Source organism: Synchytrium microbalum, assembly GCF_006535985.1.
Source record: "Synchytrium microbalum strain JEL517 chromosome Unknown SmJEL517_scf0006, whole genome shotgun sequence".
NCBI lineage: Eukaryota > Fungi > Chytridiomycota > Chytridiomycetes > Synchytriales > Synchytriaceae > Synchytrium > Synchytrium microbalum.
In genome coordinates, this window is record NW_022158355.1 from 633,878 (window position 1) to 657,483 (window position 23,606).

The window sequence follows — 23,606 nt, forward strand, 5'->3', positions numbered from 1 at the left end:
ATATGCATTGTTATCAAGGAATAATGGTCAAGCTGAACCATACATGTCGCAAATGTTGAGGACCAAAGATCAAGCTGATGATGCCAACCGCTTACACGAGATCCACAATTCCACTTACAGTCTAGATTATTCTTGACCAGCAGCTCGTTCCAGACCAGTTTCTCCTCATCGGCTGCCGTCCAAGTTATCCCTTGAAAGCCACCTTGGTAGTATCCCGCAGCAATCACGACCAATTTTTTTTCGCTTTTGACGACCAAGTTCGCGATTGATTTACATATGATAGCATTTATTTCAACAATATGACAATATGGGCGAGAAAAACATCTGTGCAACTTATTTACAAGTTCAAGAGAGAGATACCTGTACCAAAATACTATGAGAGTAAAAACACCTTCAGCCTTCCTTTGCTGCTGTAATAGTTCCACCAATTCATCGAGGACTACCACGTCTGTACCCTAAAGCAGCTGGCACCTTGAATCCATCACGATCAACGCCACTACCGCTTCTCGGTTTCAATGGTGACGTCAAATCCATAGCCATACCAGCACCACCACTTGTTCTGGGTGTCATCGACGATGACTTGCGTGCCGGCGTCATAGACAGCATTGACGACTTGCCAAACAGATTATTCTTGCCAGCATGTTTCTTCTTTAATGGACTTTGCATTTCGACATCTTCGTCCACTTCTTCTTCATGGTTTCCTACAGCTGGTCTGCTCCGTTTACGGGTATTCCAACCAACAGTTGTTGTACTATCGTCCAGCATATAATCCTCCTCTTCAGCATTATCGTCCACAAAAAAACCTTGATCAGCAGGCTTGTTACGCGACGGTGGTACAAATCCTTCGACATTGACTCGCTGCGTCATGATAGAGTTGCTGTCGTTTATAACCCAGACTTTCCCGACTAGATTCTTATATTCCGGCATTCTATCGACTGAGCGTTCGTTTAATGGGAGTTTCATGCGTGGTGCTGGAGATGTTGTCCTTAATGTCGATGCTAGTGATGATGATGGTCGAGTGTTTTCAGGGTCGTTGAGCGGTGATCCGACTAAACTATTGCTGCTCGAGTATGGATTCCTATTATAGTGTTGTCGTATGGTATCTGCGTCCCACGAGTCCCATGTAATTCCACATGCCTGTGATTGATCCAGCGTTTCGTCTACGTATGGATCGCCATTCTCGTAATCGTCATCGTCATCGACACTACCACCAGTAGCACTTGTGAGTTGAGGATACTGTACAGGTGACCAAGAAGGAGTATCTACATTCACTATCGGGTTTACATTTGTAGATGGAGTAGTCAGCTGAGAAGTAGGAGTTGGCAGCTGTGCTTGACGTCGTTTGCTCGTAAAGAATCCCAGTGACTTGATGTTGTTTCTGCTTGGGGCGGGAGTGTGTTTTCTTCTACGTTCAGTGGGCGAAGTGAGCTCCAGTGTATTCTGTTCATCATCTTCATCGTCATTATCGGTAGTCTCTATGCCTTGGAAGTTGCGTATCAATGTATATGGAGTTGGGTTGATGATTCCATTTTTATAACTATTTGTCGGTGTATCTTCCATTCACTATAGGAGAGAGGGCTGCTGACTATGTATCTATACGGGCTAGTAATGTAATGAATGTAGTCTTCTTCCTAGATTTATAAATCTCGTACGACAAAATATGTTTGGAATGTGAGAAGTGACTGTCGGAGGTGACTGTCGGAGGTCACTGCGACTTCCCACATGATGAACAGTAAGATTTTGAGATAAATCTGGCCTTAATATACTCTAATATCTCTGATCTATATAGTTTGACGCGTTATAACTCCTTCCTTGCTGTAAACCACTACGTCAGTTCCATATATTTTGCATTGACAATGACAGTCACGTTCGACGCCAACGTAGTCAGATCAGAACGTGTCTTATAATCTCATCATATGATCAGCTTAGTGTTGTAATCTACCAAAATCACGTCAACGTCTGTTTCTCGAGGTCAAAACATGTGTCGATCTTCACAAAAACCTAGCATTGATCCAAACACCTGCATCCGCGTTTCATGTCATCAAACAAGGCTATAGCTCATCAGTACTGTATATAGAGCTAAGAACTCACGTGGAATCCGTGACTGAACGGTATGACGCTTTTTGTTTGTGGTTTTTTGCTATCATTCAGCAACATCACTAAGCTCACACATTCTCTAATGAGTAGTCTGGAAAATGAGCATCAATACTCCCTTTCCCTCCATATACGATGGCTGGACACGAGAACAGCTCATATCTCGCTTACACGACCTAGAACATCCAACATCATCAACCCCAAACCCGACTACATCAACCACACAACACCAAAAAACTAAACCCTCAAAACGCCCACCCAAACAATACGACTTTACAAAAACATCATGTCGTCCCATCGCCCTCAAATTAGCCTACCTCGGACACGAATACCACGGATTCGCAGGCTCAGAAAACGATACTGTAACAACCATCGAAACGCATCTGTTCCATGCGCTCACAACAGTTAAACTCATTCCAGACAGATCGGCATGCGGGTATTCACGATGTGGGAGGACGGATAAAGGCGTGTCAGCGTTTGATCAGGTTGTGGGGTTGTTTGTTAGGAGTGTTTACCCAGCTGGTATTATTGACAATGTCGTAAAAGGGGGAACGTATAGGTGGGAAGACGTTGCAAAGGTGTCTTATCGGGCTAGCAAGGACGAAGAAGCTGAAGAAAATGTCGCCACAGACAGCAGCATCGCACCACCGAGCAATCCACCCATAGAAAACATCCACGAACTAGACTACCCACTCCTCCTCAACAAACTCCTCCCACCCACAATCCGCATCCTCGCATGGTCTCCCGTCCTCCCAACCTTCTCAGCACGCTACAACTGTCTCGCCCGTGCATACCGCTACTACTTTACCCCATCGCCGAATCTAGATATCGCAGCAATGAAGACCGCATGCCAGGACTTTCTCGGCGTGCACGACTATACGAACTTTTGTAAAGTAGATCCATCACGCCATGTATCCCATATTAGGTATATTGACCATGTCGGGATTTATAGTGTGGATGAAATTGATGCGCTTGCATCAGCCAAAAATAGTAGTAGTAATAGTGATACCAAACCCCTAATCTTCTACGTAAAAGGCCGCGCATTCCTCTGGCACCAAGTCCGCTGCATGATGGCAATCCTCTTCCTAATCGGCTCCCATCTCGAACCAACATCCATAATATCAACCCTTCTATCCACCCCGTCCGAGTCAGAGGGCCGCCCGACGTATGATTTGGCACCAGAACATCCACTCGTCCTAGCCGAGTGCGAGTTTCCAAAGGACATGTTTGCGTGGCGGTTCAGTCGGGTTAGTAGGGATGTTAATGTGGGTATTGTCAAGGAGGTTTGGAGAGAGGTTGTTATTAAAGGTGCTATGGTCGAGTATTTGGTGCAGTGTGCGGAGAGTTGTGGTGGTGGTGTGGAAGAGGAGGAGGTAGAAGGTGGTAGGGATGTTGCTGTGGCTAGTAATAGTAGGAGGAGAGAGTATACACCAGTATTGTTGCTGGCTAGAGCTGCGTCACAGCAATCGAGACTTGCTAAGTTAGATACGAAAGCAGCGTGAGAGATCTCACGTTGTCCGAGACGTGTTGATGACTGGGTGGTTGTTTTGGCGTACACCAACAAAGCATTCAGCTCTGTTATAAATAGATTAGAAAGCAGCATCTCGTATAATTTTGCAAATGTACCATAATCCAAATATAAAACATCATATCGCCTCATCACAAACGAGCTGTCTTGGACTGCATCCATTCACATGAGCGAGGACCAACAAAGAAAATAGGGACAAAGGACCAGGACAACCCCATGCGAGTTTAAGCTTCGTATAATATCTATATTTACTTGTAGGGGAAAGCATCTTCTCAAGCGAAAAATAAGCAAAAGTTTCTTGCATCGTTTCTCTCTTTTTGTTTAGTGTTTTGTTTTTTTGGGGTTTTTTTGTTATCTGCACCACTAACAACCATTCCGATTTTTGGTCTGGCTTGTAAAAATCGACATCATTTACAAGTCGTCGTCTAAACAGAGACGAATCGTTAAGCAAAACAAGCAAATGTGGAAAGCAGCAGACATTGCTTCAACACAGCAACAACATACCATCTTCGGCAGGTAGAGGGTGGGCTGCAGCATCTTGTAGTTCTTGGTTGTATTGGGCGATGAGGGCAGGATCAACTGTGACTTCTGGTGGAGCCAATGCTGGTGCAGCGACAAAGTCCAGATTGGGATTGCTGAGGGAAAAGTTTGTGTAAGTATGATGCGATTGAGCCAACACACACAAAACACTAGACGAGCAACTCATTAAAGACACATTATTGTCGACATCATTGTCCAAATACTTACCCGACAAGTTTTCGTGCTAGCCATAAGAATGGTTTCTCAAAGTTGTAGTTGGACTAGAAAACAGAATTTTGCGTTTAGTGGTGCAGAATGCGAGAGAAGCAATGTTTTCTGAGTGCTCTACAGGGGCTTCTTTGTGTTTTACCTTGGCACTGATATCGTAGTATTGAAGATTCTTTTTTCTGTGGAATGTGATGGCTTTTGCCTTGACTTTTCGTTCCTACATAGAAATGGTTCATGATATGTAAGCCAACGATGAAGTCATGACATGAGTTGAGCACATATCGCGCTGCTTTGCTCCCTCCACCACCCCATATATCATCTGTTCCTCAACCATTATGCTGTTCCTAGTATATTCCCACCCTACAAGCATACCTTGATATCTACTTTGTTTCCGCATAGCACGATTGGGATATTTTCACAAACTCGGACTAAATCACGATGCCAGTTTGGTACGTTCTTGTATGTAATTCGGGATGTCACATCAAACATAATGATTGCACATTGTCCTTGAATGCTAATCATTAGTAGGAGAGTGTTAAGGTTCATACATCGATCCGTGATGACTGATGATTCATTCACACATGACGATCAGTATTGTATGATTCAAGATACTTACTAATAGCCGTCACGTAGACCACCAAACTTTTCTTGGCCAGCTGTATCCCAAGTGTTGAAACAAATGGCTCCAAAGTTTGTGAAGAAGGTAAGGGGATGGACTTCTACTCCGAGAGTGGCTATTATGATAACGAGGATAATATGAATAAATATTTAATCAAGCTAGATATTTAGATCGATCTCGCTGGCAGCTGTGAATGTTGCCTGATGTTTTGCGGTTTTTGCTGTGCAGCATTCTGAAGCTAATATCATACATAGACCCATATGACTCAGGATCCAAGAATGATCCAATGATAGCAATGGGCCCATAGATATATAACGGTCATATCATCTGCATACTTCCTGTAAGCTAATCGAGTCGAATACGTACCAACATATTTCTTTTCAAATTCACCAGTCAAATGCCTCTTTACGAACGTAGTCTTTCCAGTACCACCATCGCCCACTAGTACATAAGAAAGGGGCGATATTAATTGTCATATTCATATATACATATCCGCTTTTATTCGATTCAAAAACAAGACTCTGCTGCGGAATGACATCCACTTACCAAGTACTAATTTGAAGGTAGGGATAGTTTCTGCCATTTTGAATGATAATAATATTATATACGGGACGAGATTACTCTTTCAGCTATCAAACTCTCTGTTTTCGTTCCTGTATCTTTAGATCTTGTTTGTGACGGCAACTATTGGTAATTTCTTCAAACATCAAAATCACTCACACTCACTGGACGTGTCAAACGGACAATTTCATTATGGAACAACGCGTCGCAAATAGGATTATCACTCTATTTATCGACATTTTATATACACTCTCCTATTTCTTTAAGACCAAACAATCAAGAGGATGCGATGGATGTATGGGATGCTCTTTCTGAGGTTTTGAACAATTGGCAAAAATGCGAGAAGGAGAGAAGAGAGAAGGCCCAGTGACACAGTTATATAATCAAATTCGTCAAATTCTTGAATTCGGCTCGGATGACGGGTAACCGGTTGCTTGTCTCGGTGTTTTGCTCAACAGTAGACAACATTTCAAACCAGCTTCTCGCTGCAATCAAGATAACGTAAATAATACCACATTCCACAATCTTCGGCAAACTCTGGCTTTCCTCTATTGATTCTACTTTATCAAAACTTGCAAGCAGTAGTCAAGACATACAACACAATACACAACCTCATACTCAAAACTTCCCACACCCAGATCCAACCACGCATTCACTGACCTTCTCATACTTCACACCGCTCCCTAACTCTCTACTCAATCACGTGGTGTCACCATCAACGGATAGGATGAAGTGGTCTCACACAACGCCTTCCAAGGCGATACCAACATCTCTTTGTACTTTGTACTCCGCTTCCAATTCAAATAGCAGCTACGCCGGCCATAACTTCAACTTGAAGAAACTCAACAGCTTGAGCTAACCATGGCCTAGGTCAATATGAGAGAAATCACTGTCCCTTCCAACGACGGCCAAGGTGCACTCGTAGCGTTTTCGTGTAGAGACAATGATGCTGGTGTATATTGAAGTGGTTTGAACTAAGACGTGTTTATCGTGTAGCTTTGTTGTCCTTTTGGGGATGACACCGACCCTTACTTGCCTTACAACCATCCAAAAACCCCAAGGCCAGAAGACAGAAGAAACAGCAATTCACACGTTCAGGGCTTTTTTGAGACGTTTCACAACCAGGCTTTTTCTGGCCTTTCCACAATTAAGCTACAGACAGACAGAGGAAGGCCAATGAACAATATTACCACATCAGAATCATGACGACGAAACAAAACATGTCTTGAATCCCACCTGAGCCAATCTTTACCTGAACGTTTGGCAGTTTCAACTCCCCAGAATAGCTTGACAAACTAGGAACGGAGATGAGTTGGAATTTGTCAGTATCATCATTTGAAGCGAAGATCAATGCCAAACAGCTACATACTCGAGGAAGATAATTCGACAACAGATACCCAAAGTTTGACACGAATCCATACACCTCGATTGGGTAGCCGGGGTTCAGTTGACGGAGCTTGGCGGCTATGAAAACATAGTAAGTTTCAGAGTGTGACTATAATGAAATGAACTGATGCAGATGACGTTTGTGAGTCAAAGATCAAACGCCTCCCTCGATTGTAAGCACGAATTCGGCGTTCAGCGAGATAAACCTCAAGTATGAATAGAAACAAGTATGAATAGAAAAGCCCTGCCACTGCGTGGCATAGCTAGGATAGCATCCATAGCTGTAATATTGTACCTTCAACAACCTACGTATAAAAGTGACAGTTTTTTCGGATGCACGAATTTGTGCGTTTCAAAGCGACTTGACAGGCCTGGGTACGTGTTTGAGCGCGTCCGACTGATTTGGATCTGCGTCAACGCAGGCAAAGGGTTATCCTGGCTTGCAAGGAGCCCAACTGCTCAAAACGACTATGCACATCACGTAAAAACTTACAGTACTCTCACTCTCAATGCTTACTTTGAACTTTACTTATTATTCACCTCAACATCAATAAAAACTAACAAGGAAGCAGCAAGGCAGCAAGCCCAAAAAAATCAATACTCGGCAAGCACTGGCATACAAATCGTACAAGATTCAGACCCCTTTCACATCCCGTGACTTTAACCTCACTGACGCGGCTCAAACACCAAATTTAAAGGATGCTCTGGCCTCAAAGTCAACCCCTTGTTATTCGAAACCAGTATCTCCGCGCTCTGTCCGTGCTTCACGCTCCACTTCCAATTCAAACTAATTGCCGTTATAGCAGTCACAAACTCAACTTGACTGAATCGTTTGCCGAGACACATTCTCCAACCTGCGAGTAATTAGTCAGCCTTGTTAGTAAAGCTTCCGTTTCAAACCCTAAGCTGTAAATACACACCTTCAGAAAATGGCAAGAAAGCACCAGAGTCTTTAGCCTTCTTGGCACGTTCTGTGTAGAATCGTTCTGGATTGAATTCATCGACATCATCTCCCCATATCCTTGGATCTCTTTGCACGATACATGGCATTAGGTCGACGTATGTGCCAGCTGGTAATAGTACGTCTATTTTGGATGTTTTGAGGACCTGGTCACGGTCCAGTGACACTTTTTTAGGGACGTTGACTACACTTGGGTATAGTCGCAGTGTCTCGTCCATAACATTCTAGATAAAGTATGGGCGTAAAAAAAAGGTCAAACCGACTTTCTCAATAATGCAAAGGAAGTTTCAAACGGTCTTGGCCCCTTGTGAGATTCAACTCTTACCATGGCAAATGTCAGTTCGGGATAATGAGAAAACTCAGGATCGTTGCCCTTCCCGACTACTTTAACAGAATGCTCGTATAACTTTTCTTGAATGTCTGGATGTAGAGCTAAAGATGCTAAGGCATATTGAAGAGTATTGGCAGCTAAGAAGAGATTGTCACAAAAGGGAAGTCAACAACATGCCACCTCTTCAGCTCAAATATTCTTTTTGCCCTGCTTACTTGTTTCATGACCAGCCAAAAGAAACACGAATATGTTGCCCCTGTGTTTATAAAATGATTAGAACGGGCAACCACATCTTCTCGCACTTGAGCAAAAAAAGGACGAATTCTGGCTCTACTACAACACTCACATGAGTTCAGAATCACTCAACGGCTTAACCTCCCCACCATCATGCTTCTCAAGCCCCTCAGCATCGAGCCCCGTAGCATTCACAAGCGAAGACAACAAATTCGCACTATTACTCTCCTGTCCCTTCTTCAATCTCGCATCATTCACCAACTCTTTCACATACTCTCTAAACTCTCCCGTAGCCCTCACAGCATCCTTCGCACCAGGAATAATCATACTAGCAAGCACAGGGTTCCATACAATGATATCAATCAAATGTTTGATAATCAATACTAGTGATGTCTTGAATGACATTGTATGCCCCTTTGGAAGTGTGAGTAGGTGTTCATCGTCTTCCCACGGGATTTTGAGTCCGAATCCAGCAGACGTTATGACGGCGAGTGCTAGCTTCATCATGTCTTTTGAGACGTCGATTGTTGATGATGGAGAACCATTGGTAGGTTTCCATGTTTCGAACATTTCTTTGCAGGTCAGGAGTGTTTGTTGGTGTACGAGGCGGTCGTTCTTGGTGCTGAATTGAGGGGCAGTGATACGGCGATGTCTCTTCCATCTGAATAGCGAGCAAAATAAAACATTATCTGTCGCGAGAAGTCAATTTTTCCGTGGTAACAAAACTTTCACATACTCATCGCCTACAAGCACATTGCTTTAGAAAAGACGAATAAAGATGAGACAAGGATACATTTTCACTGATGAATCCTTACCTTCGGCCGTAACAACATTGTGCCCAAAGAAGGCAACCGAATCATATAGCTCTATTGGCTTGACAAAGTCCATACGCCTTTGAGTGATTTGAATGACGGCTTCAGGATCCTTGATTACGACTGCAGCTTCTCCGGCGTGGATCCTAAAGATCTATGTTGAAGGAAATCTAGGTTAACGCGAATGAACAACGAAACCAAAAAAGGCGACGTTACCACATAAGCATCATGATGACGATTGGACAGTGTATGCTTTGAGTCCCATTTGATCCAATCGGCATCAGACGCGTTTGGAACTGGAACTCCAAAACAGGTTCGAATAAACTACGACCACACGTAAAAAAGAAATACATGTTAGCTCTGCATGAACTTACATGCTCATAAACTGCAAATTTCAAGCCTTACTTGAGGAAGATGGTCTGAGATATAGTACCCGAAATTAGATACGAATCCATACACTTCGACTGGATACCCAGGATTCATTTTCCGCATCTTGGCAGCTAAATGTATTGAAAGGTGCCTTAAGAATACAAAGAGCCAAATGCGATTAGCTGAAACAATCATACACGCACCTCGATTATATGCTCGTACGCGACGTTCTGCAACATAAACGCCGCCAAGGCCAAGTACGATTAAAAGAGCTTTGGCACTTCTCGGCATGGCTAGTATAGCGTCCATCCTTCTTTATGCTGATACAGGGGTCCTCCTCTGCGTCGATTACCGTTTCCGCAGGTTACAAGATTCAGGCAAATTCAGTGCCTCAGATCGAAGAGACTACGAGAGATGATATACGCGTTTCAATGCGTTACATAGTTTGATAATATTATGAAAATTCAGATCCAGGTGTCTCTGCTACTGGATCTATCTGCACCAACTTGCATTTTCCAACTCCGTCACTTAATCAAAACTTCAAAAACAAACGACGTTCACTTTGACAGATAGCACCAAAGAGCAATCCAAAGATGGGCGATAATCCAAGCGCTGTGAAGGACTTGTTCGCCGGGGCTGTTGGCGGCATTGTACAGGCAAGTGGCATCTGACAGGTCTATTGGTCTATCACACCTTTTTTTCTCACATCAGCAAACTTCATAGGTCCTCGTCGGCCAGGTGTGCATCTTGCTTCATCACGTCTCATTTTGATACTCTGAACGTGATTTCCAACCTCTTCTTTGTGCAAAATTCTGTAGCCATTTGATACTGTCAAAGTCAGACTCCAAACCCAATCATTGCAAAACCCCGTCTATTCATCAATGATGGATTGTGTGTCAAAGACATACAAGGCTGATGGGTTTCGTGGCTTCTACAAGGTACTTCAAGTCACCTTGTTTATCGCGTGTTTTGGGTTGCCACAAAAAGAAGTGTAGCTTATCTTCGATTCATTCGCGTCACTGACAACGTTAATTCTCAGGGCACACTAACACCACTCATCGGTATCGGTGCTTGTGTATCAATCCAATTCGGTGCTCTGGAATACGTGAAACGATCCTTTACAGAGTCAAACACAAAGGCTGGACAAGCAAACCCTGCTTCATTATCATTGTCACAGTTATTCTTGGCTGGTGCCGTCTCTGGAACTGCAAACTCGATACTGAGTGGTCCTATTGAACACGTCAGGTACATTTGCATTCGAAGCAAGAATGCGTCACGAATTCCACAATTATTAGCGAACAGACAAAAGATAAATCGCAACTACAATCATACTTAATCCAGTTACGTGACTGAAAACCATCTCTCTCACATTAGGACGAGATTACAAGTGCAATCAGGAACCACAAAAGAATTCTCAGGACCAGTTGATTTCGCCAAAAAGACAATGAAACAATTCGGAATTGCTGGTATATATAAAGGTCAAGCAATCACTATGGGTCGTGAATTTATTGGTTATGGTGCCTACTTCTTGACGTGAGTGTCTGAATGGAGTGAGACTATATATGCTGCATTCTCCAGGCCATTTTTGCTTGATCGTAAAGCGCACCAGTAGTTTTCGAACAAACATATTCTTCGCGTTTTCACCAGGTACGAGTATTTGATACAACGAGCCATGGAAAAGAATAATATCAGGAAACGATCAGGTATGTGTGATGTCCATATTTGCCTAAGAAGAAAGAAATTGGACGACAAAAACTAAACACGAAAAGCTCTGGATTTGCACGTATCAACTAATCATCGCCTCACTCCTCTACACAACAGACGTACCCGCCTACCTGCAAGTAATATACGGCGGCTTCTCAGGAATGGCCATGTGGTTTTCAATATATCCGATCGATGTCGTGAAATCCAAATTACAAACTGATGCGCTCGACCCCGCAAAGCGACAATACAAGTCTGCTATACATTGTTTCAGTACCACTGTCAAGGCCGAGGGTATGGCTGGACTGTACCGTGGGTTCTGGGTGTGCATGTTGAGGGTAAGTGATTATACATCTGAGCTGACGTATTTGTTTACAGAGCTGACAGTGAACTTTCTAAAACATTTATCTCCTTTGACAGGCGTTCCCTGTCAATGCCGCTACATTCTTGGCATTCGAGGCCACCATGAATGTGATTGGAAGATAATAGACGAGACCAATGTCTTCATATTCAGTGATGTTTATATAGAGATTTATTTAGAGGCCCAGCGTACTTTCCTCAGATTCTCCCGTTGTTTTACACTATGTGTTTCTCGCTTTTCCGTGAAATCGTGTATGGAAGTGACAGACCGATTGTGTTGTTCTTGGTCCACAGTTTTCAAATTGTCGAACTCCTTCTGCCAGCAACACAAATTTTCCAGAGGTGAGCACCATCATGTAGAGTTCAATCAGCCTTCATATTTAAAACAATTACATTTTCTACTGTTCTGTACAATCTACTATTCACGTACAATCTACTGTTCAAGGTACAAAGAGTTGTTAGTATCATAGGCCCTCTGCATTTTCCGGGCTTGGGACCGGCATGGGCTGCATTGCCTATATGCGAAAGACAGCGTTGCGATATAAAAGAACTCCAATATAGTTGCCTGAGGTGAGGTACTTGTTTTTTTTTTGTGGTCTTGGCTACCATCAGTACCAAGACCCAACCACGTAAACGTGGATCCACTCGATCCCTTGACGCCCCCTCGCTTTTTGCTGTGACCAATCTCACCAGAAGTGAGAGAGGCCAAGGTCGATATCACTGGCGGAGGGCTTACCGCACACAGTATACTGACTCGCGAGGTGGAGGAGTGTTTAAGGCACCATATACAAATATCATCTCGTGCGAATGGCCACTATTTGCAGACGCCTTCTGCTGACGGTGGGGAGTCATAGACCCATTCAGTTTTTACGCTCCGTAGGCGTAGGAGCAACCACACTTGCTGCCATTATCTTGCTGGAAAAGATACGGCATGCATAGGTGTGGATGGTCACTGAATGGTACGGTTCGCATCCATAGCTGGTAGCGTTCTTGAGTCCTGAGTCCTTGTAGCAATGGCCTGGAATTGACGAAAACAAACATGTGAGCGATTGCCGGCAAGTCCGATTAGCAGTCTCAAAGCACGCTGGAATCACTAGGAAATGCCCTGTATACATACCTGTAGTGGTGTGCATGTCTGGACCTTGCTCCTACAGGCCTTCTCCCCAATCCTCTAGTGAGTTCTTGTTGGATTGGATGTTTGGAAGTGAAGTGCATATCTGGCGAGATTTAATCAAAACGCTCACCGAAAAAGGGGTAAAAGACGTGTTTTTAAGGTGTGATTACTCATTGCTTTACTATTGGAATATCGGCCAACTAGTGGAAACATGTACAATGATGCTCTTGTTTAACCATATCAACATTGGACGGAAAGTCGTACTTTGGCTATCGAAGAAGATCGCCATGACTGCCAAATCAAGACTCTAGGACTTCCGGACGAAGAATCCTCTGCTGATCTGGTTAGAAATGCTGTTTAGGAATTGAATTCGACCAGTCGAGTTGAGTTGCAATGATTTTCGACTCCAATTCTGGCCGAGCATGCGCTGGGAAGCTAGAGGCCATGATCGCAATAGACTTAATCTCATGGAGACTACATGCGTATGAAAACAAGTTGCACCACATGTGCTGGTTACAGTTGCATTGGTTCAGGTGGCAGTGGCAGTGGCAGCCACAATAGATGAAGCAATAAGAATACAACTAATGATGGCCGGAACGATATCCTTTATTGCATGTCACAAAACGGAGGTAGCTTTATGTTTTTCCTTCCAAAAAAATTCAAAAATATCAGAATTCTTACAATTGTGCATTGACTCGAACGTCAAAGCACTTTCTCACGATACTAGATGCCATGAAGCTGTATCTACAGGCAGTATGGCGATGAGGGGACCAATCCAACTTATGATATAGCTTGCCAAAATCACTGCAATCACATGCACAGACCAAACACTTTTCAATGTTTGAGGATTTCTCTTCAAACAAGGTCAAATGACTGGACTTCACTTTGCTTGCGACAACGAAATATTAGAAACAAACGACACTACTGTTAGTTACCTGGAAACCCAAGCAAATGCCGTGAATATACTGGAATGTGCTTGCCAAAACCCAACTTTCTGCGTCACTGACATCTTGCGATGCAAGGAATGGTGAGAAAATAGCTAATAATTCTCCATCTTGTATGGTTTGCTGCCTTCATAGGAACAACAAGCCATGTCGTCGAATGCCACAATGACTTTGATTCAAAACTAGTAAGGTCGACTAGACAACCGAGTTGCCCACATCCACAGTGCGTCAGCGTGAGATCTGATACACAACCAAGCGAGGGCCCGTAACAAGATCCATCCTGTTTCCATAGGAACTCATGAAGTGTAAGAGCATTCCAAGAGGGGTTCAAGATGGTTAGCGAATTGACTTGGAAGGGCATAAATCACATTGCTGACCCAGTGGTAAAAAGCCGTGGAGAACTGAATGCCGTACCCAGTCCGTTTGACAAGTTTGCCGTTCCATGATGACCGAACGTGATTGGGCGATAAAATACTAGACATTGTCTTTACTTGAATGGATGTTTATATTAGAGATTCAAATTTAAAAGCCCAAAAACTATCGTCGTCTTGATTCTAGTCACAGTTTCTAAAAGAGCGTCATAGACATTGGCAGATCCTCCGTACTGAATATGGCATCACATACGCGAATCCTTTCTTCTGGAGCGACTTTCACCACTCCCATTCGATTCAACGTCGACAGCTTCGATGTTCCCATAATCAGTCCAACTAGATCACGGATATTCATCTCTATCGCGACGTCCGGTCTGGCCTCAGAGAGAACAGAACAAGCACCGTTCTTGAATTGGATCAGGAGCGGCGTGTTGTTGTGTTTTAGGAAGGGGTCTGATACGATGAGATGCATGCTAACAGGATTGATGGTTAGAATTGATGAGTGTTGGCAGTAGTTTTTTCGGTTCACGACACTTACGTGATATCGTAATCAGGATTAAACGTGACCCGCGACAAATCCTTCTCAAACAGTCTCCTGACATCCACGATGCGGTAGGCGAGTCCAGTAGCCAGCGTCGCGACCGGATGATACAAATCATATATGCAAGGATTGAAATCATGGTCTCGTACTTCACTCAACAGTCGAATGAGATAGATTTCTTGCGTATACCTAAAGAAGATCCCAGCAAACAAGTTAGAAGTTGGGTCAGGCAAAAAATGTCTGTTTCAATTTCAGAATATCACGTACATGATGACATGGCGAACCTGATCAGCCTGACTGTTTATATACCCCATTAAACCATACATCGCATCAGCGTCCAAATATACGAAATCCCGAATAACAACATCATATCTAAAAAACTGATCCAACGCGAAATTCATCTTAAAGTACCCTCGACATGCACCAGACGAGTTGAAGTAGGCGACTATTTGAGTCTGGATGGATCCAGAAGGGAGGAAGAAATTGGGGCAGTCCATTTGCGTTTTTTGGAACCTGCATCAGGAAAATGAGGGTGTGAGATGCGACAAAAGAGCCAAAGGTGAGGATTATCTAATGCAACAATTGCAGTCCTCAACTTACATCCCATGCCTGGACTCTGCAAACAAATTATACACATCCAGCAGCATTTTCTGGTTCTTTTCAGTGTCTTTGACGAGTCCCACCGCACTCTTGACCTCCCGCTTCCCAGACTTGGGGAAGGCAGATGGAGGTACCTTGATCTCATAATACGGATTTGAAGCATTCCATCCGAAAGGAACATAGAAGTCTGGTCTGAATGGATGCAAGGCACTAATGTTAAGACCCTGAGATCTAGCATCTTCCAAATACGTTTGGATGAGTTGTTTGGCCATTCCACCTTTCTTGTGTGAGAAATCCTATCAACATGCGAGCGTTAATAAAGAAGTAGACATTCTATTATGTAACGATGAACCTGCCAGTCACTGACTGACAAACCCCACCCAAAAAAAGTCAGCCAAGGTCACTACATACCACACCAACAGTCCCCAACCCACTCAGTGTAGCCTTGACACCCCTCAAATTAAACTCGAAATGATGAACCACGTAATGCCCGACTAAATTAGGTGTCCTCATGATAACCTTCTTGGTCTCTTCATCAACAATTGTCGAATAACTGTCATTGTCCGTATACGTGTCCTCAACCCCCTTTTGAAAGATCCCAAAGATACGAGTACGTGGATCTTTAGAGCGAGATGTCATGCGGTTGAATGCCTATGGGAAATGAGTGTTTGGTTACGATGTCGCTCAAAGCTCCACGAAACAAGATCAAGATACAACGCAAGGCCAATCATAGGCATGCGAGTGCCAAATAAAGTGACAAATTCAAAGCTTGAAGCCTTACCTTTTGTTTTGCTTCAGGAGCAGCATCATTCCTTCCAGCGTAAGCCAAGACTTGCACTTCAACGAACGCGGCTAACTCTTCAGGAGTAGAGATCTCTCGTATTTCTCGCTGTACGTTCTCGCCTGTAGCGAGATTGATGCTCATCTTGTAGTAATGCTTTTTGATGTTTTGAGTGATTCACGGTTAAGGATTTGAGTTTGCATTGGGCACACGGCGTGTTTTATAGCTACTCACGTCGAATACTCGAATTGTTGAGTCCACTATTCCACTATGGATCTATAGCTGATCGCCTTCCAAGAAAACCCAAAGAACGTGCGCAAAAATACATTTACATCAGTGCTACCAATGCTACCATTACTTCAACACGTGCAACAACCCGCACCCACACACCAACATAGCATGCCAAAACACAAATAAAATGTTAGAGGTAGAGAAAAAAACGTACAGCAATTATACAAGAAAAAGGGGATATATGTCCCTTTTGGCCCCAAAAATGTCCAGTAACTAACTATTATAATGTTTTTTGTGTATGTGTTGGGAGGACTTTCCTCCGTCTCCCACCAAATAAGTTGAAGTAAAATTTCCAAGAGCATCAGCATTTCTTGCCCAAAGCTTCCACAGTCATCTACCCAAAAAATGGGGCGTCAACAAGTGTACATCGTCAGATAAGCAGATAGCTCTCCAACATAAACACAACTCACTTCAAGCCTCTCAACAATCTCCAGCAACGTATCCACAAGCGAATCACGATCAGACTCAACAGACTTGTCCAACTTCCATTCATACTTCCATGCATTCTTGGCGTCTGCATTGTATGTACCAGTGCCACCAGACTGTACATCTTCAAGTCGTAAAAGCACGTTTCCAAACTGTTTGACTTCGTTTGGATCCAATGGTTGCAGGTGTAAGGTATGCTGTGAAAAACACAAGGTCAAGTTAGAAATGGAGTGCAAAAAGGGCAAACTATCATTATGGATTTCGCTTTTTACAAACGTGCTCTCAGAATCCTGACACGATGAATTTGTCTCCATCATATGTTAAATCGGCAAAGTATTTAAACTCAAGGTATCATCGCAGAGCATCACGACCAATCTCTCCATAACAGTCCACGAAACAAGCAACTCACCTTCTCAATCTCCTTATACCGATGTCCAATAAGCAGCAATATATAACTGTGTCGTATCGCCAAGTCTCTTGGATATATCTAATCGCAAAAAACGTTATTTATCTGTTTTCAGAGCAAAAAAATCCATATACAAACCGCATACCGCATGCAACAGCTCAGGCGTCTCCAGCCCCTTCAACTGCACCTCCCCAATATTCCACACATTCATCCCCTGCTTCTTAATCCTCGCAATCTCATCATCCCGTTCACGACCAGGCGGCACGACAAGCACATCAGCATCAGCAGGTCGTACGCGATCAGTGAAATCTTCACCATCTCGTATCGCCTTTTCAATACTACCACCAGCACGTGAAAACCGTCTCTTGAATTCCCGCATAGCGTCAAACGACATGAGGATTTGTCCTCCCTGTGCTCGTGCAGCGATTCGGGCGGCCCTGTTTACCATAGGTCCGAAATAATCCATGCGGCCTGTTATGGGGTCGGCTTCACCCAGCGGTGTTCCGAAATGGATTCCCATTCGGACAGAGAGACCTCGGAGGACGAGTCGAGTGTGTTCATCAAATGTTGCTGTTGCAGAGCTACTATTACTATTCGCTGGTGACGACGACGAAGACGACGTATCAACATCATCATGCCATACAACTTGTCCATCCTGTGCAGACAAAATCTCAGCCGGCCAATCAGCTCTGACAAGCTGAGTCTGCACCGTCAAACAAAACTCTAGTGCGGGCAGCATGGACTGGAAGGCGACCATAAACGCATCACCCTCAGTCTTGACTTCATATCCACCAGTCCGTCGAAGCGCGTCTCTCATGATAGCATTATGGATTCGGATGGCACGTTGCATGACTTTGGGTTGACGTTCCCATAACTCGGTAGATGATTTTATATCAGTGAATACGAGGGCGAGGCGTCCAAATGGCGGTTCAATGTCTTTCTTGACTGCTGATCCACGTCTGGCTTCTAATATTGTAGATTCTCCACTAGCGGAGCTACGTCTACGTGGTCCTACTGCATTATACCATGCTGCTCGACGAGCCAAATCCTGCAATCCTAAAATCATGACTAGATATCCACCACCATGTTCATCAGGCCCATGCGTACCACCTAACGACAATGCATAATCACGGACTTTAGACGCGGCAGTACTCCAGCTCGTGGATCCCATCGCGGTACCACCAACAGCAGGATAATTAATGGATGGTGCATGATACGGAGGATTAATGACATTACTAGGTCTTCGTAAATCACCAGTCATGGGTTTCAAATACATTCCTCCCAAGCGATGACTTGTTACAGGAATCATGCCAGGTAGCACAGATCCAGAAGCATCAGGTAAGCCACCAAAAGTTGATCTCGCAACTTCCACAATCTTTTGTGCTCCATCTTCATATGTACCTGCACATCTCATGGCTCTCCACACTGCGCCAGACGTCAGTACTACAAATTCATCTGTGCCTGGTCCTAGATCTGTAGACCCGCCAGACATGACTGATGCTTTATCCATATCATCGTCACCAACATCCAATTCCACCATTCGAATGGCCGGATCCGCTGTTATAGGACCTAAAAACTCGTAATATCCAAAGGCCCGACTCATATCCAGCAGTCCATTAATCAAGGACGATGAAGACAACCATCCTCCCGATTCATGCACCCGCTGTAGTTCAGCAAGCCGCCAAAACAGGTCTTGTCGATTAAACGACCGTTGCGGGGACGGATCATCAACCATGGGCAGATACTTCAGCACTACGGAAGACGATACGGGCACATCTCCAACATCGGGTACAGCAGATGGACTTATCGGAGATCCAGGCATGGATGATTGTACACTGGTGGTTTGATGTGATTTCACACGCAAGAAAGCACCAGGAGGTCTACCTAATGTATCCACATTGGTGCCATGATGCCGTGACAAGACATTAGCTTGACCACCTGTTTTAGACAAGACAGCCACACAATCTCCTACATTGGCTATATACAACTGAGTTTTGGTGCGTTCGTGGCTTCCCGGTATCGGCGTCGAGTATAGATACGCAATGACGCCAGAGCATCCATATATCTCAGTTGCGGGGATAATCTGACCATCACTACGTTTACGTAATTTACGGTATGGATCGTTTTCAAGAGAATTTGCCGCCTCTTCATCAATACTACTAGACGATCCTTTACGCGCCATCGGATGCCCTTTTGTAGTAGCATTAAAATAAGTATTGGCCATCATCTTGTTCACAGTCAAGAATGTTTTCCGAATGGCAATCTCAATAGCCGATTGTTCTAGGACTATAGGCAACCCATAATCACCACGACTGTTGTTGAACTTTTTGATATCATTCTCAACCCGATTCAACTCCATTTGAAAGACTTTGGGGAAGTTTTCAAACAACCGTCGTCCCAGTTTTGCACCACCTCGTGTCCCACGTCCATCAAATAATCCAAACAATGCTTCATGTTCACGGCCTCGGAATTGTGGAACCACTAAATCCCAAGTACTAAAGAATCCAGAGTCTTCCAATACTGGAACCATATTCGAATTCCTGTCTTCAGCTGGTCTACTCAATACATCAGCTACACCATATCGTATGACACCACCAGGTAAACCAGCCAGTGCTAAATCTGACGATGTCGTTCTGACACGACGCTCTTCAGTTTCTTCTAGCACGTTGATTGTACAATTAACATCCATCAATCCTAATACTCGAATATGTTTCAACTGGGAGAAGTCAGCTAAATCCGAGATATTTGGTGTGCTGGGTGGTGTTGCATGCTGCTGCTGCTGAGATTGTAGGGATAGTGATAGATGGAGGAGTGATGTGCTACTGCCTGAGCGTGCCATGAGCCCTCGTGATGGTAGCGGACTGATTGTAGGATATACTGGGGCCGAGGAGGCCTTGATTTCTAAGCGCTTGTTCCCTGAAAAGTTTAAATATCGTAATTCTCGATTCAGGTTCCTGGCAAAAAAAAAACAGTTATCATCCTGTGGTAATTGAACACACTTCATTAAACAACTCCAAACAAGTTACCAGTTCCATTCATAAGGCTAAAATTGAAATATTGGAGTTAAAAAAATGTGAAAAAAAAACTTGACCTATTATGACAAATTACTCACCACATTATTCACATTATACCTCAACGCATTCCCTTCCCCACGCGATCCCAGCTGCGTGCCCAAATCCAATGCCGCCAAATTAGATATTTTAGATAATTCATGTGCAACAGTAGGCAGACGGTTTCCATTCAAAAACAGCCATCGAAGATGAATCATATTTCCAACTTCGGGTGGTATGGCAGAGATGTTATTACCAGAGAGATACAACTCTCGTAGTCGTCCAAACCATGATAACTTAAGACCGGGGTGTGGATCAGATATAAACCATGGGGCGAGATCCGTGATTAGGTTATCAGCCATGGAGAGGATGGTGAGGCATGGCAAGAGGTATAGGGATTGGTAGATATCGTCGCCTAGTCGGTTACCAGCTACATATAGTGATTCGAGAGATCTGCTTAGTGGTGGTAGTTGCGGCACCTCGTCTGACAGGCGACGACTACTTAATCGGTATCGTGTAGCTATGGTATCATCAGGCACGGGAGGGAATCGTTCCAAAAAGTTGTCTGTACAGTTTAACACTCGTAACGATTTACACCTCCATATATCTGGAGGTAGTTCGACAAGCTGGTTTGCCTGTACATCGAGTATCGCCAATTCTTCCAATTCACCTACATCGTCAGGGATTTCCATCAGGTTATTATTACCTGCATGTAATTCCTGTAGTTTGAAAAGTCCATCGCCAGCTGTACCAGACAGCGGCGGCAGTTTACGCAATGCATTACCACTGACATCTAGATACGTGAGACCCTGCAGCCTTTCAAATATGGTATGTGGAAGTGTCTCGATACCACAATACGAGATGTTCAGATGAGTCAAACTACCAGATGAATTGATTATACGAAAGATCAATGGCCGTGCAGAGTACAAGTCAGCTTGGTATGCAAGTGACAGGTATGTAGCATTCTGGATTTCAAGCAATACCCTTGGGTCGTCATCATCAGCTTCATCAATCGGCGTTCCAACCTCATGATCCATTTGCCACTGCTCTGGAAATATATCATCTACATCTTGTGCTGCCGGCCCATGATGTCTATGCGATAAACTAGCCCATTTTCCAGCTTGCCGTATCCGATTACCGTCCATTTTTATGATATTAAGTTTAGGTAGTTCGGCTAGGACATCCATGACCATTATTTCTTCACCTTTTAGCTCTCCCAATTGATTACCGCGTAAATCGACTTCCACCAACTCTTTGAGTTCCGTGAATCGACGGGGCAGACCACCATAAAATGCATTGCCATGCAGCCTCAAATATTTCAATGCTTTTAACTCTCCAATAACTTCAGGTATAGTAGCTCTCATAGCATTAAAGCTCATATCCAGTCTTTGTAACGACTCACCGACATATCGACACAAGTCAGTGGGGAAGTTGATTATTCGATTGTTACTTAGATTTAACACTTGAATCCTTTTCAGATTCTGAGCAATCTCTGCTGGAAATACTTCAATTAGGTTACTAGCTAGATCGAGTTGGATTAAATTTACTAGGTTTTCCAGGCCAGATGAGTGCAATGATTGGATTCGATTTCGTGATAAATCCAGTATAGCGAGTGAGGTTAGAGCATGCAATGATTTCGGGACTTGATATATTTCGTTACCGGCTAGTGAGAGCGATAACAGTGAGGTCATGGATTGGGATAGGTCGAGTGGTATTTCCTTGATATTTAGATTTTCAGAGAGGTCTAGTCGTTCAACCTGATCTGCTTGTCTGAAGAGGAATACGGGTATAGCTACAATGTTGGAGCCTGCTAGTGATACATCAACCATGCTAGCAAATCGTTGTGACGAGTCCTATGATAACAGTACGTCAGTCAGTGAAGCCCACTATATTTTGAGCATATGAAGAGGCATCCGAAATATGGACTCAAGGAGCAACTTCCATCGAGTAGAAACTCTTTCGGTCTCTTGAACAACAGAACAAGTGTCAGGAAGGCTTACATAAGATAATATGGTCTCCTTGAAATGAAAGGAGCACAAATACGTATGATTAGCCCACTCCAAAGGATCAGGTTTCGTAGCAACCGAGTATCCAACTTGCTGCAGCCACCTCCAAACCATCAAAAGCGGCGAATCTGTCATATCCAAATTACGTTCCAGCCCATTCCGACAAACCACCAGATTATATTTCGTCCAATCTGTAATGAGCTGTTTCTTGGACGCAGCTAAAAGCAATTCTTTGGTGGTTGTAGTCATTCGACAAGTGATTGTCGAAAAGTATCCAGATGGATAGAATACACGTATGGTGCCCTCTTCGGCAGGTTTGATTCCATTTGCTTCATACATTTCGTCAGTCCATAGTAGTACATCTGCGGTTGATTTCAGTGCGTGTGGGGGTATTGGGTCGAGTGCTGCTGGATGTGCGTCGCTTGGTGAGTCGGGTTGAATATTCCAAGAGTCTGGAGCGACCCAAGCGGAACCTGATGTTAACGGAGCCATTACGGATACGGAATCGTCAATATGTATATCGGAGAGTAATAGAGGTGATGGATTTGAACCATTTAGACGAGCCAGGTTGGTATATGATGGACTACGAGTACTGAGCGAATCTGTAACGTGTCGTGTGAGTCATTATTGCGCTCGTTAATGACAACATGCAAGGTATGAACACGAAATGACTGTATACGTACCTTCACTCGTATCATGACTCCTATTACTCCACCACTTTCCCAAATTTCCAGAACTCTTTCTCGATTTGCCTCCTTCGAGCGATGCCTTACTAGAGACCCGTTGCATAGGAGCACCACCATCATATTCACTATACGGTTCCAGATAGTATGGATTTCCGTTACTGCTGAAGGGATTACTAGGTGGATGACTGGGCCTCCTACCACCAGCAGCAGGTGGTGGATGGTGATGATGTATGCCACTACTTGTTGCAGCCGAGGCAGACCCATTATAAATTGAAGATGCTGAAGAAGAACTAGTCGAACTGGAAGAAGAGAATGCGGACTTGAAAAAGCCCTTCAAGCCCGATTGCTTTTTCCGTATAGGCTGATTTCCGTTGCTAAAGTTTATATCAGGCAGTGACATTTCTCGAGAGAGCGGTGGATGTGTGTAGGAGCTGACATCGTGGTCTACGAATGTGGTGACCGGTCTCGTGGATGAAACTGCAGGGCGTTGATTTCTAGCGACAGCAGCATTTGACGGTGTTTTTCCATGTTGATTGAAGTACCCTTCGTCGAACGAGGCCCGTCGACCGGCACTATTGGATTGTTGCAGGGCTCCATTAAGTCCATTAGGGAGTGGAGCTTCGCCTCCTCCTCCTGTTGCCATAGTCCTGTTTTTTAGACATTGGTTGAAGCCTGTCATTTCACATG

At 44.0% G+C, this 23,606-nt stretch overlaps 4 protein-coding genes across 4 annotated transcripts; 2 read left to right on the forward strand and 2 right to left on the reverse strand.

Moving 5' to 3' along the window:
* Positions 1-2,195: 2,195 nt before the first annotated feature.
* SmJEL517_g01831 (uncharacterized protein) lies at positions 2,196-3,596 on the forward strand (the record flags this gene model as incomplete). The annotated part of the gene is made up of 1 exon (XM_031167759.1): positions 2,196-3,596. The coding sequence occupies one exon, from the start codon at positions 2,196-2,198 to the stop codon at positions 3,594-3,596; it is 1,401 nt and encodes a 466-aa protein (XP_031026366.1).
* A 437-nt stretch (positions 3,597-4,033) lies between these two features.
* SmJEL517_g01832 (uncharacterized protein) lies at positions 4,034-9,951 on the reverse strand (the record flags this gene model as incomplete). The annotated part of the gene is made up of 19 exons (XM_031167760.1): positions 4,034-4,047; positions 4,127-4,257; positions 4,370-4,422; positions 4,512-4,586; positions 4,742-4,883; positions 4,986-5,103; positions 5,355-5,429; positions 6,802-6,844; positions 6,919-7,013; positions 7,610-7,789; positions 7,856-8,120; positions 8,222-8,364; positions 8,443-8,483; positions 8,574-9,122; positions 9,198-9,204; positions 9,277-9,427; positions 9,490-9,597; positions 9,679-9,773; positions 9,846-9,951. The coding sequence occupies 19 exons, from the start codon at positions 9,949-9,951 to the stop codon at positions 4,034-4,036; spliced, it is 2,391 nt and encodes a 796-aa protein (XP_031026369.1).
* A 284-nt stretch (positions 9,952-10,235) lies between these two features.
* SmJEL517_g01833 (uncharacterized protein) lies at positions 10,236-11,829 on the forward strand (the record flags this gene model as incomplete). Its single annotated transcript, XM_031167761.1, has 8 exons — positions 10,236-10,292; positions 10,366-10,380; positions 10,461-10,580; positions 10,682-10,887; positions 11,017-11,175; positions 11,290-11,345; positions 11,464-11,681; positions 11,764-11,829. 8 exons carry the CDS (start codon positions 10,236-10,238, stop codon positions 11,827-11,829), a joined length of 897 nt encoding a protein of 298 aa, XP_031026368.1.
* A 4,817-nt stretch (positions 11,830-16,646) lies between these two features.
* Positions 16,647-23,562, reverse strand: SmJEL517_g01834 (uncharacterized protein; the record flags this gene model as incomplete). The annotated part of the gene is made up of 8 exons (XM_031167762.1): positions 16,647-16,679; positions 16,756-16,968; positions 17,181-17,258; positions 17,323-20,131; positions 20,204-20,220; positions 20,290-22,080; positions 22,228-22,835; positions 22,917-23,562. 8 exons carry the CDS (start codon positions 23,560-23,562, stop codon positions 16,647-16,649), a joined length of 6,195 nt encoding a protein of 2,064 aa, XP_031026371.1.
* Positions 23,563-23,606: the final 44 nt, after the last annotated feature.